Below are 17,768 nucleotides of genomic sequence, written 5' to 3'. Positions count from 1 at the left end.
GATGAGCACGTGGAGCATCTAAAGAAAGTGTTCCAAGTCCTGTGCGAGAATGAGCTCTTCATCAAGCGGGAGAAGTGCGAGTTTGCCCAACATGAAGTGCACTTCTTGGGACATGTTATCAGCCAGGGAAAGCTACGGATGGACGAAGCAAAAGTTCGGGCCATCAAAGAGTAGGAGGCGCCCACAAAGGTAACCGAACTTAGATCTTTTCTTGGACTTGCTAACTATTACTGCAGGTTCATAAGCGCTTACTCCGCCAAAGCTGCTCCACTTACTGAGCTATTGAAGAAGAATAAGCTGTGGGTTTGGAGCGAGGAGTGCAAGGAAGCCTTTGAAGACCTCAAGGCTGCCGTGACAGAGGAGCCGGTCCTAGCATTGCCTGACTTCTCCAAGACATTCGAAGTGCATACGGACGCCTCTGACTATGCCATTGGAGGAGTATTGATGCAAGAGAGGCACCCTATCGCCTTCGAGAGCCACAAGCTGAACGAGACAGAACGGCGGTACACCGTGCAGGAGAAGGAGATGGCAGCCATCGTCCATTGCCTACGCACGTGGAGATACTACTTACTTGGCTCCAAGTTCTTAGTCAAGACCGACAACGTGGCCACTAGCTACTTCCAATCACAAAAGAAACTCACCCCGAAGCAAGCTAGGTGGCAAGATTTCTTGGCCGAATTTGACTACGAGCTGGAGTACAAGCCGGGCAAAGGCAATGTTGTGGCCGATGCTCTTAGCAGGAAGTTCGAACTAGCAGCCATCACCACAGCACATTGTGACATCCAAGATGCAATCAAGGATGGTCTGCAGCATGATCTAGAGGCAAAGCGACTTATGGAGTTAGCCGCTCAAGGCAAAACAAGGCGCTTCTGGGTAGAAGATGAACTTCTGCTTACCGCCGGACAAAGGGTCTATGTGCCGAAATTCAGAACTATCAGGCGACGGATCATGAAGGAAAGCCATGACACTTTGTGGGCCGGACATCCGGGGCAGCGTCGCACGAGGGCATTGATTGAGGCGATTTACTACTGGCCACACATGCAGGACGATATTGAATGCTATGTGCAGACTTGTCTTGTATGCCAGCAAGACAAAGTAGAGCAGCGTCAACTAGGAGGACTCTTGGAGCCCCTGCTTATAGCGGAGCGTCCATGGGAGAGCGTGACCATGGACTTCATCATATGCTTACCGAAGTCCGATGGGTATGGGACGATTATGGTCGTGGTGGACAGGTTTTCCAAGTATGCCAGCTTCATGCCCGCCACGGCAGGTTGCACTGCTAAGGAAGCTGCCAGACTATTTTTCAAAAATGTGGTGAAGTATTGGGGATTGCCGAGACACATCATTAGTGACAGAGACCCACGCTTCACCGGGAACTTTTGGAGAGAATTGTTCGAAATTCTTGGCACGAAATTACATTTCTCCACTAGTTTCCACCCGCAGACAGACGGCCAAACGGAGCGAGTCAATGCCTTGTTGGAGTGCTACTTGAGGCATTTTGTGAGCTCCCATCAGAAGGATTGGGCGAGACTACTGGACGTAGCCCAATTCTCATACAACCTACAGCGGAGTGAGGCCACAGGGCGGACACCATTCGAGCTAGCCACAGGCCAGCAGCCACAAACTCCACATTCACTACCGGCCGCGTTCGAGGGTAAGAGTTTGGGGGCCTATCACATGGCCAAGGGCTTTGAGGAGCAGCTCGACACTGCTAAGTCTTATTTGGACAAGGCAGCGAAGAAGATGAAGAAGTTTGCCGACCGCAAGCGTCGTCCCACGGATTACCAAGTTGGAGACATGGTCTTGGTCAAGTTCAACCCCAGGCAATTCAAGGCGTTGCGAGGCATGCATCAAAACTTGATGCGAAAGTACGAGGGCCCGTTCAGGATCGTTGCCAAGGTTGGCAAGATCTCTTACAGGTTGGAGCTACCACCGCATCTTAAGGTTCATCCAGTCTTCCATGCCAGTGTCCTCAAGCCGTACCATGAGGACAAGGATGATCCTAGCCGAGGAGAATCAAGTCGGGCGCCACTCACAATCACCGCCTTCCATGATCGAGACATCGAGGCCATTGTGGACTACCAAGCCAAGCGAAAACAGGGACAACAGGCCACTGCTATGTTCTTAGTCCATTGGAAGGGACAATCTCCGGAGGAGGCCACCTGGGAGAGATATGAAGACCTGTGGCAGTTCAAAGACAAGATCCGGGAGTTCTTGCAGCAGCAGTGCGCCGCGGTCGTCGCCACATCAGGTGGGGGAGAGTGTTATGGCCCGCCACTTGATCTTGAAGAAGGTAGAAGAATCTAGAGTCTTGGAGAGGTTAGTGGAAGACTCTAGATCCTTATAGAAGCTTGTAGAGAAGTCTTGAAAGACTTAGAATTCTCTAGAGTATGTAGAGAATTCTAGAGAGGGACTTCTTTATAAATATGGAGGGACTTGTATAGCAATTTTTATTTATACTTGAGCCCCTTAGGAGTAGTATAAATAGAGGGGGCATTCATTTATAGCAAACCATCAAGCAATCAAGCATTCTTCCAAAAGCAATACAAAAGCCTTCTTCATAAAAGCTCTCTTGTCTTTCTTACTATTTAGCATTCCCTTGGCGATCTAGTCTTAAAGGCTTACTTGAGCTTACAAGATCGTGAAAGATTCGTGAGTAAGTTGTCAAGTGCCGCACGGAAGTCTTAGTGAAAGTCTAAGTCCGTGACAAAGAGGTGTGTAAACTCAGATAAGTAATTTTGAATAAAAGACTTAATGAATCTTTTTCATTGACAAATGGAATGATCAAAGAACGAGGAATTTCAATTTTACCTTTATTGATTTTTCTTTTAGTGTCATTGTCAATTCTCATTAAATGTTCATAAAAGGCTGGATCTATCTTGGAACATATGTTTTCTCGTAATTGTAATTTTTCAAGTTGGCTTCAAATGTGAGAGCATAGTAAGCTTTCACGAACAAAGTCTTCTTTTTTTTTCACTACGAACAACGAAAAGAGTTTGTCTGAAATCACCACTAAAAACAACCACCTTTCCACCAAATAGCATTTTTGTTCCCATTAAATCTTTCAAAAGTGAGTCAAAAGCTTCGACTACTTCTTTTTTTGTCATTGAAATTTTACCCCATACTATAAGTTTTGCATCACGAATTAAGGATGCTAGAGAACTTTGTTTACTTATGTTACAACTGAACTTTCCATCAATATTGGTTGGAAATTTAAAATGGGAACGAGCAGTTCGACCACTTGGAAGGAGTGAAGCTGCGACACCTGAACTTGCTGTTGCTAAAGCTATATATCCTTTGTGTCTCACAGTTGCTAATAAAGTGCGATATAAAAAACTTTTATCAGTTCCTCCAGGGCCATCTATAAAGAATGCACCAGATTTATTTGAAAATATTCAATCTAGAATTACATTGTAAGCTTTTTTTGTGCAATGTTTAATTTGTTTTGTAATAGTAGATCATTTTCACTGACAGTAATATTTCTTTCAAAGTAAACGTCTTTAGCTTCCTTTGCTAGCATCGATGGTTTAATTATTTTTAATTAGTTTAAATTCATTAATATCAAGACCAACTGAATGAACAATATAATTATTATGCGTTAACACCTTATGATGAATTTCGTTTGAAATTTCGCAAAATCCTCTGATAAAGATGTTTCAAATTTTTCCATAATTCTTTTGGATTACTTGGGCTACAGTAGATGAACAACATAGAAAACAAATGTCTGAAACTTGATGGCCTTTGATACTCTACTACTTCCCACATACATTCCATCAAATTATTATCAGAAAGTAGTAACACTCTTTTTTCAGCTGATTCTCTAAAAGTTTTGCAAGGTTTGTTATTTACAGTCAGCAAATCTTGATATGATTTTGGGCTTCTTATGTTCATTAAAAGTAATCTAAGGTAATATCTTTCTCCTTCAGTAGGATGGAAAGTCACGACACGTCCACGTTTACGGGGTATCCATATTTTATCCGTCAAAATATTTGGGAAATTCTCGATATAGTAAGTTCAAACTATTAGTGGTATCGCTTACTGCATTCATTACAAAAAATTCAGTTAACATTGTTTTTCGAATCATTGGATTTTTTTTATAATTTTACTACTATTATCATTACTTTTGAATGAAACAAATTATTGTATTTTTTTTTATCTCCTCGACTTCTATATTTGTATCATTAGTGTGAATCTGGAATGCAATTTTATCATATCAGGTCTTCCAAAAAGTTGAACCAGTGCAATAACAGCCAGAGAGACAGATGGGAGAAATCAAAAATTGATCTTTTTGAACATAAATAAAGTGAAAAATCAAAGCTTCACAATAAATCTGATATGTTAACCTATTTTGGAAGTAAAACAAGAGTTTTTTCATATTAAGAGTAGGCTTTTCATTAGCCATCATAAGTTTGTAGAGTTCATAGCGCCTAACATTTCTATCATCATCTTTCTTATCAGAGTTAGGGCGTTTGCTTGTTTGTCTAACATTCATGGATAAAAATATTTTTGTCCCTACAAGTGTTCTACCCTCCTTAGCGCACTGTTGGGCCTGTTTCCCCTAACAATTTATTATTTATATGAGAAGTGCATAGTTTATTTATTCAATCAAGACTTTAGCCCAACACTTGATCTGCAAGTTCAACTCTTTCCTCTACTTCACCTTTTAACCCTGATGTCAGTAGAAACACAACTAACCTACTGGAAAAATGAAAGTCTATCAGCAGATAAACCAATAGATTCGAATCTATTTTTTCTCAGGAAAAACAAATTTTAGTTATACATTACCTGGGTGAATAGTGGGATTTTTTAGGTAGAAAATGAAAGAGAGTAGAGGAAGTAAATTTCCAAAAGAATTATGGAAATTTCGAATATATTTAGATAGTTACTTATGCCTTATCCCTAAAATAATATTTTTCACATTATTTCACATATTTATTTCACTCCTTATACATTTATAATAATTATATCTTTGGCCATTTATTTCTAGAGTTCCAAACTCCAAAAACTTTTCAAACTAGAAACATATATTTTGGAATTATACCACGTTTTAGCTAGGAACATTTTGCACATGTATTTATTTTGCATTAAAAATGTCTATCTTCTTATTATATTTGATATAGTATTTAAACTTTGATTGTCGACTCTAAATCGATCATCCTACTTAATTGAAAAATTGAAACATCATGACAACCTTTAGACTTGATTGGTAATAAGTAGCCTATTTTTAATTTCTTAGCAAAAAAAGATTTTTTAAATATTTATTTGGCATTAAATAGCCACGTTTCTTTTTTTTTTTAGAAAGTAAATTAATTCTCTAATTTATTCTCAATTTCCTTTTATTTCTTGAAAAGAAAAAATTTATTACATTTTTTTTCTCTACTTATTATTTGTCAACCGTTTGTGGCATTATCAAATCCAAATTCAATTTCCTTTTATTTCTTGAAAAGAAAAAAATTATTACTTTATTTTTTTTCTCTCTACTTATTATTTGTCAACCGTTGTTGGCACTTGGCATTATCAAATCTAAAGAAGTTGCATGAAAATAGGGCATAATTGAACGGTATTTTATAATAAAAAACTGCACTAATTTTCAACTCCCGATCTTTCTTCTCTTTCTTTCCTTTTTTTTTCTTCGTCTTTTAAGTTTTAGGATTTCTATCTTCTTCCGTAAAATATCTCTATTAGAAATCAATTACAACATTAACTCTTCACAATAAGTAATTCTAATCACACCAAATCTTTTTTTATATTGATTGTCTGCATATTTCTTCATAAAAAATTGAGGATTTCCATCATTACTTATCTTGTAGTTGGGTTGGATGCATGATTTTTTAAAATTAGCATATTTTCTGTTGTATTTCACTGGGTAAGAGTAGTTCATCTTAACAAAGAAAATATATAGAAAATGACGAAGATTGCAACGACGATGTGATACCCTTGGAGGAAATGAGTAAATTGAAAAACGACGATGAGTTTGAAAATCGTCAATTATAATTATTAGTGGCTAATAATTTTGATTTTGAAGATTTTTTACCTACAACATCGATTTCATCACATGCAAATTCACGTCGATATTCAAATCGAAGAAACATTTGATTCTTATTTAATATGAAACATGAATTCGTCTATAACAATCTAATGTATACATCTTCAAATTGAATGTATACGCAGTTAAAAGTATGTATACAATTATGTATTTAAATATTTTATCGAAAAATAATATATCTTTACACATCAAGCTGAAAAATATATTTATGTATACTAATAACGTATACAAACAAAATATGAAAATGAATTGTGTATTTATTATAGTGCAAACATATAATGATCACATATATTTAACGAACAAATTTATAGTTATATATACACTAAGCAAGTGTATATTATAGTCTACATTTAGTATAACATATAATGCACATTTACATACATTTGATAATTATTTATATTAATTGAGTATTGAAAATATTTATTTAAGCCTTAAAAGTAATTATAGCCTTCTTAAAGTCGCGGCAGTTTTTTCTGTCTAAACACTTTTGGGCTATTTTATGTCAATTTATATTGGATGTTGGGCTGAGTCCAATAATGAGTAAATCAAAACAAAACCCTAATTTCACTAACCCCAATCTTCTCCCTATAAGAACAAAAAAAAACCCTAATTTCATCAGCCGCATTTACAGAGAAAAAGTGTGTGAGAATCCGATTCTGCAACAATGAAGTACAATCCAAGAGTTTCGTCATCTCGCCGTAAGAGCAGAAAGGCCCATTTCACTGCTCCATCAAGCCTTCGCAGGGTGTTGATGAGCGCACCTCTTTCATCTGAGTTACGTACAAAGTACAACGTGAGATCTATGCCGGTGAGAAAAGATGATGAAGTTCAGGTAGTAAGAGGAACCTACAAAGGCCGTGAAGGAAAAGTTATGCAAGTGTACCGTAAGAAATGGGTGATTCACATTGAACGTATAACTAGAGAGAAGGTTAATGGATCTACTGTTAATGTTGGTATTCATCCATCTAAGGTTGTTGTTACCAAACTCAGACTTGATAAGGATCGTAAATCTTTGTTGGATCGTAAGGCTAAGGGACGTGCTAATGCTGATAAGGATAAGGGTACAAAGTTCACTGCTGAGGATATCATGCAGACTGTTGATTAAATTTGGTGTTTTGTTGATGCAGCTGAAGAGAGGTTATATCAGTACGTTTTTGGTTTATTAGGGTTCTTGAGATCTTTGAATTTTTGGTTTTTTTTTCTGTTAATTGAATGCAGCTAAAAGTTGTTAATTTTGGGTTGATCAATATAACTCAAGTTAATGATTTCAACTTGTGTGCCTGTTCCAATTTATTTCTGTTTCCTTCTGCTAGAATGATTGCTTTAACCAGTTTGTGGTTTGAATATATGTGGAATGTTTATCGATTAAGGTTGCTAATAATGATATGCTTATTGTTTATTTTGGGGTTCTATGTAGTTCAGAGGTAATTAAGAAACTGCATAGCTTCTAAACTTAGCATTGCTCGTAGTGTATTCTTGACTTGCAGTAGATGGAAGTTATGTTCAGCCGGTGTGTTTGGTTCAGGGATATTTAGATTTAACTCTAGTCCATGTGGGTGGTTGCAAGCATTGTAAATCCTTTCTTGTTCACTATATTGTGATCTAAGGTTTGTATTTGTTTAATTAATAGGATCACCCAAATAGATTGGAGGGATTAATAGGATTCATAGTGTTGTAACACTAACTAGTTCGGGATCGAGTTCTAGTGTCTTGAATCTATTTGTAGGTTTATATCTTGGGCTTGTGGGATTCTTCGTCTAAAGAAATGGCAGGAAGTGAATAGAGCAAGTTTTGCATTTGTTCTATTATAGGGTCACCCAAATAGAGTTGACAGATAATTATGATTCATAGTGTTGGCCCTAACTAGTTCAGGATTGAGTCCTAGTGTCTTGAATCTATTAGGAGGTTTATATCTCGGACTCATAGGATTTTTCTTCTTAAGAAATGGCTGTGAAACAATAGTTGAGAAGAGAATAAGGGAAAACAGATGAATAGATGTGTAAATGAGAGGACACATCCTATATTTGGAATAACATTGTTCCATGTTCTATGCGATCTTTTCTGCCTGCACCTGAACATTTTGTTCCAATGGATTAAGTGGAAAAGTTGGTTTAGGATGCTTTGGACGTTAGTTTTTTGGTTCATGTTTGATTTGTTTTTCGATAGAAATTGGAGCGTTAAGTGGATGACAACTTGATCATTGTTCGAATTATCTGGTTAATTGGAAATGTGAGTTTAGGCTTGTTGCTATTAAGTGATCCCTCTCCTTATTTGCTGGAGCCTTGGGGCACCAGGTCCCTGATCTAATGTAAAGATTTGCATTCTGAATCAGTCGCGCCAGGGAATGTTTTAATGAGTACATTTCTTTTGGCTCAAACAGGCCTTTTTAAGTTAAGATTTTCTTACCATAGAAAAGAAGCTTGCACTTAACAATTTAGTTTACCTTTTTAATCATTCCAGAGTGGTATCAATATCTTAGTCCTAGCCTTTTATACGCATTGTGTGTTGAGAAAATGATGAAAATAGTCCTTAATTTGTGGAGGTTTACATACTTTGGTCTGTTTGGTTTTGCATTATTTGGTTTTGGTTTTTGATTTTGATAAAATGCCATCTAATTTGAAACCAAAATAGGTTGGTTTGGTTCAGTTTTTCTCATTTTGATTATTTTTTTCTGTTTTTGGTTTGGTATTTCTCGATTGTGTATCATAAAATAAAAATGGGATTTGTAGGTTTATATCTTGGGCTCATGGGATTCTTCCTCTGAAGAAATGGCAGGAAGTGAATAGATCCAAGTTTTGCATTTGTTCTGTTAATAGGGTCACCCAAATAGAGTAGTTTCTCGGCCTCATAGGATTCTTCTTCTTAAGAAATGGCAGGGCAGGAAGTGAAACAATAGTTTAGGAAGAGAAGAAGGAAGTGAAACAATAGTTTGGGAAGGGAAGAAGGGAAAACAGATAAAAAAGATGTGTAAATAAGGATACATCCTGTATTTGGAATAACATTGTGGCTTAGGTTGCTTTGGAAGTTTGTTTTTTTTGTTCATGCTAAAGTTGTTTTTCAATAGAAAATGGAGCTTACCTTGAGTTTGTAATAATTAGCTTTAAAAGTCAATGACAACTTGATCATTGTTGTAATGATCTTGTTAATTGAATAAGTGAGCTTAAGGCTGCTTGCTTTAAAGTCGAGAAATTTCCAGGGTCTGAATTTGGACCCACAAGTGGTCGTTGGTGTGATACTATTGTAATCGTTAGTCATATTTTGATGATAATAAGGAATTTAACTATTATATAATTATTAAGAATGAGAAGCGGTGGTCAAATTTTCAATATTTTTTTAAAATTCAATTCATGATTGAAATGTAGGACACTATTTGATAAGATAACAATATATATTTCATGACATAACCGAGCCGCCTCTATTTGGCTTAAGTTTTTGGGAGGTCAGTTTATTTTTTCTTCTCTCAGAAAGTGCTTAATTTTAAAAGATGTATTTGGCGAAACTTTAGGAGAAAATAAGTTTTTTTTATAAGTTAAAAGGTAGTTTTTACTTGATTTTTTTAGAAGAAATACTTTTGAGTAACTTCACTTGGAAAAACACTTTCTAAAAGCTTGATTAAAATTCATTATTACTCAAAAGTGTTTTTTAAATTCATGGGCCAAATACAAACTGTTTTAGATTTAAAATAATTTTCTATTATCTCCTACGAAACATAATGTAACAAATTAACAGGAATAAACTTATAGATGTTAGTTAAAGCTAGTCAATTTCTCCTCCTCCTTTGTTGTTGGTAATTACGAGTAGTATATATGAAAAAGTAACAGAATTGTCTTCCACCAAATGGGCTGATATAGTCGAAATTCAATGCTAACATCGGATGATTTGATATATTATGGTTTTTTGTGGCTCAATTTCGGCAATTCCTAGCAAAAACATTTTGTTAGTTTACTATCCAACTCGGTTGCAGCTCCGAAGTTTTGCTAGATTACATACAAATATTCTAGGGATAATACCTTTTTTCTTACTTTCTAAACATGACAAAATAAATAACAAATCCACTTATTTTTCCTAGAAAATATTTTCCTTTGTACCAAACACACCCTTGGATACTACTACTACACATTCCTCCACTAGATTTCTGATGAAAAGATTCACGATGGTGGTGAGACCAGTGCCGTTTATTTGCATTAAACCATCCAGATGATGCCATTCCCAATTTCAGAAAAAATCAAATTGGACCTACTCTTCATCATTGGAAAAATAAAGCAATTGCCTGAAGGTCCACTCTGCAAAACGGAAATATTTCATTTAACCAATCACTGTAATTAGCTGACTATCACATCACCCAGGAAAAGGAAAAAATTTACACAGGTAAAAACTGTCAATTCTGGACTTCTTGCGTAAAAAAACTGCTCATGTAAACTTTCTCAAAACAGGGGAAATACGAGAAAGACAAATAGAAAATTGTGAAATGCCACAAGCTGGTCTACTTTGGGAACCACCTATAGGAATTGATCCATTCTGAAATAGAAAAAAAAAGTGTCTATGAACTACTTATTGAGTGCCACCATTCACGTGCTACCCCAAAAAATTTCCTTTGTGTGAGTTCACAAATTGCCAGCTACAAAATCCGATCAAGGCTTAAGAGCTAGTGCCACACCAAACCTGGGAGTCTTATCCAAGGCCTTGGTGTCGAACTCACTAGAAATGGTCAACAATGACTTTGGAATCACTTCATGCTGCAACACAGCCCCCAAATTTCCATGATTGTTGAGCTTGAGTTTCACAATTGTCAGGCTATCGACAACATAGGACCCTCCAACTGTAAATGTGTTCTCATTTGTGGAGAATCGTCTAGTGATTTCACCCGTAGCAGCAGTCGTCTTCAGTGAATCTAGATGATGTATGTACGATGCCTTTATGGTGTCCCCTTTGTCTCCTCTGAGTCCAAAAAAGAGAGAAATATCACAAACTCTAATCTTTTTATCACTTGAGTTTCTAATGGCACAAATTACGGACAATAATTTAATGCTAAAGCTTACAAGATTATAGCAGCACAAGAATCTGGTTTTGTCACGCTAATGCCAGCAGTGTACTTTGTTAATTTACTTGTTGCAGTCTCATAACTTGCCTCTGCACCAAGAGCAAAAGTTGGAGTACCAAGTGTGATTGAAAGATCTACTATAGGGGATTGTTTCAGGGCAACAGCAGTGGTGAAGGTTGCGTGGTGGTGAAAGTACTGAGTCTCTAGCTGCAAAAGAAAGAAAAAGGCAAGTTTTGAGAAGGGAGAACTCTTATCATTTCCGGCAATGGACCAAAGCAATGAGCCCAAACAGATGAAAAGGTCTTACCTTGCAGGAACTGTAGTCAGGGAATTTCAGAGAGGCAATGGTTTTTGTGGATGGAATGATGTCAGTCAAAGTAAGAGTTGTTGAAATCTGCAGGAAGATAGAAATGTGAAGGATATCCAGCAAAAACAAACATCATTAAGAAGACCAAGGTGTGAGCAACCCACATTTGATCCTGTATCAACTTTGACATCAATCAAAGTGTTCTTATATTTGTACAGCGCTCCTACATCTCCAGTTGAAAGCCCTCCTTTCTTCACTGCAGTTGATGTAAGGGCCTGCACTCAGAAATCGTGATTAGAGAACATGAAATTCGGTCTCCATAGATCTATTGCTATAAGAATTTAGAAAGAGGATAACTAATGCACATAAGAAATGAGATGATTAAGGGAAAAGATCTGAAACTCTATACCATTTTTAAAAAAAGAAAAATACAACGTATAGTTTTATTGAAATAGGTACAAGTTACAGAAGGATACAAGACACAAAACAAGACCCGGCCAGACAATCTGCGATTGTTCTCTACTTAACAACTCCAGAAAATCCATGTACTGATCTATATTAACTAACATATTGCTATTAGACCAGAACTCCAGAAGTACAGGTTCCGTAGACACTTGTTTTTAACTCTAGGAATGCGTTCTATTCCCTTCAAATGCCAGATTGTCCAGAAGATGCAGAGTGGGATAGTCCTCCATATCTGTTTCAGCCTACTAGGCACCCTTCGAACTTGCCAGCTTTCTAATAGACCCCTTATATCTTTTGACATCACTCAAGAGACTCCACAAATGAATACAACAACAAACAACATGTGTTGTGTTAAAAAGATTTGAATTGAGAAGTTTCTTCTTGGTTTCTAGCGGTAATTTTACTTGTTAACTTTTTAGTAGGAATTTTCCCATCAAGATCATGTCTTGCAAGAAACTACGTGAAGGGGATTATAAGATCTAATTTCCAACGTAAGGGACACATCATGACAACCTTTCCGTTGAGTGAAGTATGGTATTTAAGTGAAAGCATGGTAGAGAGGAAGACCGAATATTCCCAGAGTTTCAAACATATTGGACGAACTCACAGGGTATTTCTCGGTTATCACAAAGAGATTAATACAAATGCAAACTTCATTACTTATCAAAAAAAGATCTTATATAAATGCACATTTTCTTATATGTATGTCTCTAGTTCAAATTGGACGACTTTAAGGAACTCTAACATAATGCCAGTTTCATTGAACAGCAAAATGGAATGAGTTGAGCTTTCAAGATAAGACAGGCAACCTTTAACACAGATATGCCCAGCAAAAGACATGGCAGATAAATAATGATGAGAAGATGGAAAATATTCTATGTCTCATCAAACAAGGACTACTCAAACATCTCGCAAAACACATCAAAGTTTAAGAGTTCTATGTCTCTGTTTCGAGTCTTGAGACTTTAGAAGGTGATAATTTTTATCAATGCTTCTTCCACATGAAATTTAGTGAATGAAAAGTTGAAAATTATTGCCAAGTTTACTAATCAAACAAATGAGGCACAAATAATGGTCTAACTCTCTGCTCTAACAGGTTTTAAGTATACAGTAAATATTAGCTGTTTTTTCCTCAAAAAAGAACAAACAAACTGATTGATCCACCAGAAGTTAGGAAGAAATATCCTCGGCATGACATCATAGTTTAACAAGTATTTAACAACAAAAACACAGGAATACAATGTTGGATTTGCTCACAACCTGAATTTTATTATTGCAAAATAAGGACCTGCTTCGGTCTTACAATTCTTACACACTTGTTGTTTGCTTCAGAAACACTCTTTACTTGAGCACTTACTCTTGTTTTCTTACTTGTTTACTTGTTTTCTTTCTTACTTTATTTTCACTTGGTTGCTCACAACTCAAATGGTCCACCTCTATTTACAGGAGGTGATGGAAGAATCTAGCTAAGGGTATAATCTATTCTAGAATGTTCCTCCAACTACTTAATTCTAGAACTACGCTTTCTGGAATATTTCTAGACTTTTCTCTCTAAAACACTCATTCTAGAGATTTTCCTTCAATTCTCTGTAACTCCAGAATATTCTAGATTTTTCTTGAAATGTCTTGGATATTAATTAAGTTGGTTATAAATTCTTAACATAAAATGATTGGGACCTGACTTTTGAGGAGAAGTATGATCATTTTTCAAGGTAAGTCGAAGAAACAGCTAAAACTTAGATATGATTCAGATTCAAAGGTAATGTATCTAATTAATCTGTCCATAGTCAAATTGAGAATTACTCCACTTTAAAAAAGAATCAGTAGTCTCCTCCAAACAGGAAACTAGAATTCGATTCATTTTGATAAAATCAGTTTCCTAGTTATTGAGATTGATTATGTAGTATTACACTATCACTAAATGATATTTCCTAATATCCTGTTTTCTTTTTGAGTTTAACAGCTGAATACAACATTTTATGTATTATATTTCATTTGGCAATATCATTAGTCAAATTTACTCTTGAAAAGCGCAATATGACAACTAAAAAAGGTACGGAGGGAGTAACACAATGAAAGAACAACAAATATGATTATAAACCAAAGCTCTTGACATCAACTAACATCTAGAGCTGTTTTCTCAACAAGCTCAGAAGAACCCACACATAAATTAGACAAAGAAAAGGCCATTCAATCAAAAATAGACAAATCCCTTCACAAAATTGTAAAAAGGAGCAAAAACGACTTTGAATCTCGGAAATCTGGAACAGATAAGCTCCAAGCAACTCAAACCATTAAAATGCGCATAAAAACTCTTAAGTATAAGAAAAATAGTATGCAAAAAAAAAAAAAAAACTAGAGGTAAAACTTAAAAAAGGAGCAAAAAAACTTCGAATCTCGAAATCTGGAAAGATAGGCCCTCCAATAGCAACTCAAAGAGCGTATAAGGATATGAAAACTAGTATGCATAAAAAAGAACAAATAGCGATAAAATTGAACAAATTCATACCACTCCGGTGTCACTGTAGGTGGAGATGGTCAATTTCTGATCGGAGATATAGTCCTTCGTCAGCAGATCTATCAATTGAAACAACACAACACAACATTTATCTCTGATTATTCAAAAAAACAATCGTAGCTGATGAACACCAATTAAAAATCGGAAAAATTACCTTTGGCCTTCTTGCCGATATCAGAGAACAATCCAGGTCCCATGCTCGGAAAATCCAATTCTATCGATCGAGAGAATTTGTGTTAGCGTTGTGGAAATGCGAAGAGAAGGAGAGATATTGAAGGCTATAGGGTTTTCGTGGTGGCTAAGACAAATAACCGTGACCCGTTATGCTCGCCAACGTCATCTACTCACCATCCATGTCATTACTTTGGGATTTTTCAATTTTAATACCATATCTTTTGTTTTTGACACTAATCAAGGTGATTAAATTGGGTATTGATCCAAAAATAATTAGGGGGTGTTAAAACTTACGGAAAATTACGTCAATAACAAACATGTGAGTTAATTAGTTAACAGAGTTATAGTTTAACTAATTTATAATTCTCACGTTTGTATAATTTTGAAATTTGTATAACTTTTATATAATATAATTTTATATAATATAATTTGCACAACTGTTTAAATTTTAGATGCTTGTGTTTATATAAATTCATTATTTTGATTTTATACAAAATAGCTCAATTATCCGTGAATTATACAAACCTGCAAGTTATACAAATGAGGCAACTTAAACTATAGCTACAGTTCGTAAATATACAAATTATTGCTAAAGAGCCTAATTAAGTTTATGATAGTGGCTATTTGTGAAATTTCTCCTAATACTTATCGTTATTCATCCTACCCGATTATTTTAAAAGTGGGTCAAATATGAATCAAACCATATTAATGATTGGAACATCTAAAAAGACATTTATTAGAGGCGTGTTTGGCATAAAATAAACTATTTTTCAGAAAATGTTTTATGCTTTTCTCATGTTTAGTTAGCTTAAATATTTTGGAAAATATTTTTCAAATGAACTTATTTTCCTCTAATTTAAAGACAATGACTTCCCTACATAAGCAAGGAAAATATTTTCCAAAACTCTCTTACAACCTCACCACTTCAAAAAAGGTCACGACCCAAAATCTGACTGTCAATCTTGACTCGACACGGGTACCCACTTTCAACCTCAACCCTGGATCCAGCTCCAACCCCTACTCTTGATCTCAAAATTGGGGCTCAATCTGAGAGCCCTACCCGAAAGTGGATTATACTAAGGCCTTATTTGTTTTCATTCAAATTTAGACGTCTGAATTTGAATGCACATTTGAATATTTAAGATGTTGTCTCTAGATTTGAACACTAAATTATTAAGATTTTTTGTTTTTCAACATATGAATGTACACAATTTATTTATTTATTTATATGTACATAATAAATATACAATTCAAATAAAAATTAATCAAGTGTTAAAAAATTAATAAAATAAAATTATTATTTGATCAAAAAATGAAATGCTTATTCTTGCTAGTGATGACGGAGATAGTTTATAGTAGTGGTGGTGATGATAATAATTGTTATTAATTGCTAGTAATGATGATGGTTATAGTTGTGACAGTAGAGGTGATTGATGTTGTGGTGACTGTCATAATGGTGACGATTGGTAGTGGTGTTGGTGATTGTAATGGTGAAGTTGGTTGATGTTAGTAGTTGGTGGTGTTGATGGTGATGATTGATGATGTGTTTGTGGTAGTTGGTGGTGTTGATGGTGATGGTTGATGATGTGTTTGTGGTAGTTGGCAGTGGTGCTAATTATGATGATGGAGGTGGTTGATAGTAGAGATTGACCACAATGGTGGCGATGGCTAATAGTAGTGGTGGAGGTGGTGGTGATGACCCAAGAATGAATGATAGTAATTGGCGCGGTGCTAGTTGTGATGGCAGCGTTGTTTGAAGTAAGAAATGATTGTACTGGTGGTAGTGGTTAATAGTGGTGGTAGAGGTGGCAACAACTACCAAGACGGGGTGATGGTGACAATGGATATAATTATAATGATTGAGGAAGTTGGTGTGGTAATAGTTGACAATAGTGGTTAGCAACGGTGGTGGTTATGATAACAGAGGTAGTTGGTGGTAGACGACGATAATGGGGTGATAGTGGTGGTAGTGGTTGTGATGACTGAGGTGGTTAGTGGTGGTGGCTGATGTTTGTGGATAGAGTGATAGTGAATATTATCCACACAAGAATATCTCTTAATAATATTAAGACTTTGTTCTGGATCTTAATAATTAAGACCTATTTAAATCAATTAAGTGCTTAAATCTTAATGAAATCAAATGCACTTAATAATCTAATGTCTGAATCATTCAATTTCAGACTTTCATTGAATCCAAACTATTTGTTTTCATTAAGATTTAGATGTTTGAGTCTGAATGCACATCTGAATGATTAAGATGATGTCTCTAAATCTGAACACTAAATGATTAAGAGCCTGTTTGGATAGACTTATTTTAAGTAACTTATAAGTTGAAAACTGCTTATAAGTTTTAAAAAAAGTAGGTGCAACCCAACCTATTTTTTGACTTATTGTTTTCAACTTATAAGCTGCTTAAAATAAGTCCATCCAAACAAACTCAATTATTTATTGCGGCTTATTTTAAGCATAAAATGACTTTAAGTTAGTCAGTCAACACTCAAAAAAAGCTGAAAACAATTTATAAGTAACTTATAAGCCAATTTAAATGGGCACTAAGATTATTTATTTTTCAACATTGGAATATACATAATTTATTTATATGTATATAATAAATATACAATTCAAATAAAAAATTAATAAATAAATTTTAATTTCTTTAAATAAATTAAAATCATTATTTGATTTTAAAAAATAAAACGCTTATGCTTGCTAGTGATGGTGGAGATAGTTTATAGTGGTGGTGGTGATGATAATAACAGTTGTTAATTGCTAGTAATGATAATGATGATAGTTGTGATGATGAAGGTGGTTGGTGTTATGATGAATATCATAATGATGGTGATTGGTAGTGGTGTTAGTGATTGTAATGGTGAAGTTGATTGATGTTTGTAGTTAGTGGCGTTGATAGTGGTGCTAATTATAATGACGGTGGTGGTTGATAGTAGAAATTAACCACAATAGTGGTAATGACTGATAGTAATGGTGGAGGTGGCGGCAGTGGTGGTGGTGATTGAAGAATGTATGATGGTAGTTGGGGTGCTAGTTGTAATCACGGAGTTTGTTGGTAGTAGGAATTGATTGCAGTGGTGGAAATGGTTGATAGTGGTGAAGGAGGTGGCGAAGGCTATAAAGATGGGGTGGCGGCGACAATGAATATTATTATAATGATGAAGGAGGTGTGGTAGCAATTGACAGTAATGATTAGTAGAGGTGGTGA

At 35.5% G+C, this 17,768-nt stretch overlaps 2 protein-coding genes across 2 annotated transcripts; one reads left to right on the top strand and one right to left on the bottom strand.

Moving 5' to 3' along the window:
• The first annotated feature begins 6,636 nt into the window (after window positions 1-6,636).
• Window positions 6,637-7,317, top strand: LOC129896589 (60S ribosomal protein L26-1-like). The gene has a single exon (XM_055972527.1). The coding sequence runs from the start codon at window positions 6,711-6,713 to the stop codon at window positions 7,149-7,151; it is 441 nt and encodes a 146-aa protein (XP_055828502.1). The 5' UTR covers window positions 6,637-6,710; the 3' UTR covers window positions 7,152-7,317.
• Window positions 7,318-10,328: 3,011 nt separating this feature from the next.
• On the bottom strand, window positions 10,329-14,748 carry LOC129896221 (mitochondrial outer membrane protein porin 2-like). Its single transcript, XM_055972078.1, has 6 exons — window positions 14,532-14,748; window positions 14,369-14,436; window positions 11,559-11,669; window positions 11,395-11,481; window positions 11,086-11,294; window positions 10,329-10,984 (listed from the first exon to the last, which is right to left on the bottom strand). The coding sequence occupies exons 1-6, from the start codon at window positions 14,572-14,574 to the stop codon at window positions 10,678-10,680; spliced, it is 825 nt and encodes a 274-aa protein (XP_055828053.1). The 5' UTR covers window positions 14,575-14,748; the 3' UTR covers window positions 10,329-10,677.
• Window positions 14,749-17,768: the final 3,020 nt, after the last annotated feature.

This window comes from Solanum dulcamara, chromosome 7 (genome assembly GCF_947179165.1).
Source record: "Solanum dulcamara chromosome 7, daSolDulc1.2, whole genome shotgun sequence".
In the NCBI taxonomy this organism is placed as follows: Eukaryota; Viridiplantae; Streptophyta; class Magnoliopsida; order Solanales; family Solanaceae; genus Solanum; species Solanum dulcamara.
Note: the sequence above shows the minus strand (reverse complement) of the source record. Positions and strands in the feature narration are given on the sequence as shown.

Coding starts and splice junctions, on each gene's coding strand:
- LOC129896589 (XM_055972527.1), top strand. CDS start 6,711: ATGAAGTACAATCCAAGAGTTTCGTCATCTCGCCGTAAGAGCAGAAAG.
- LOC129896221 (XM_055972078.1), bottom strand. CDS start 14,574: ATGGGACCTGGATTGTTCTCTGATATCGGCAAGAAGGCCAAAG. Junction 11,670..14,368: donor CCTACAGTGACACCGGAGTG/GTATGAATTTGT, acceptor TTCTGAGTGCAG/GCCCTTACATCAACTGCAGT. Junction 11,482..11,558: donor AAGTTGATACAGGATCAAAT/GTGGGTTGCTCA, acceptor ATCTTCCTGCAG/ATTTCAACAACTCTTACTTT.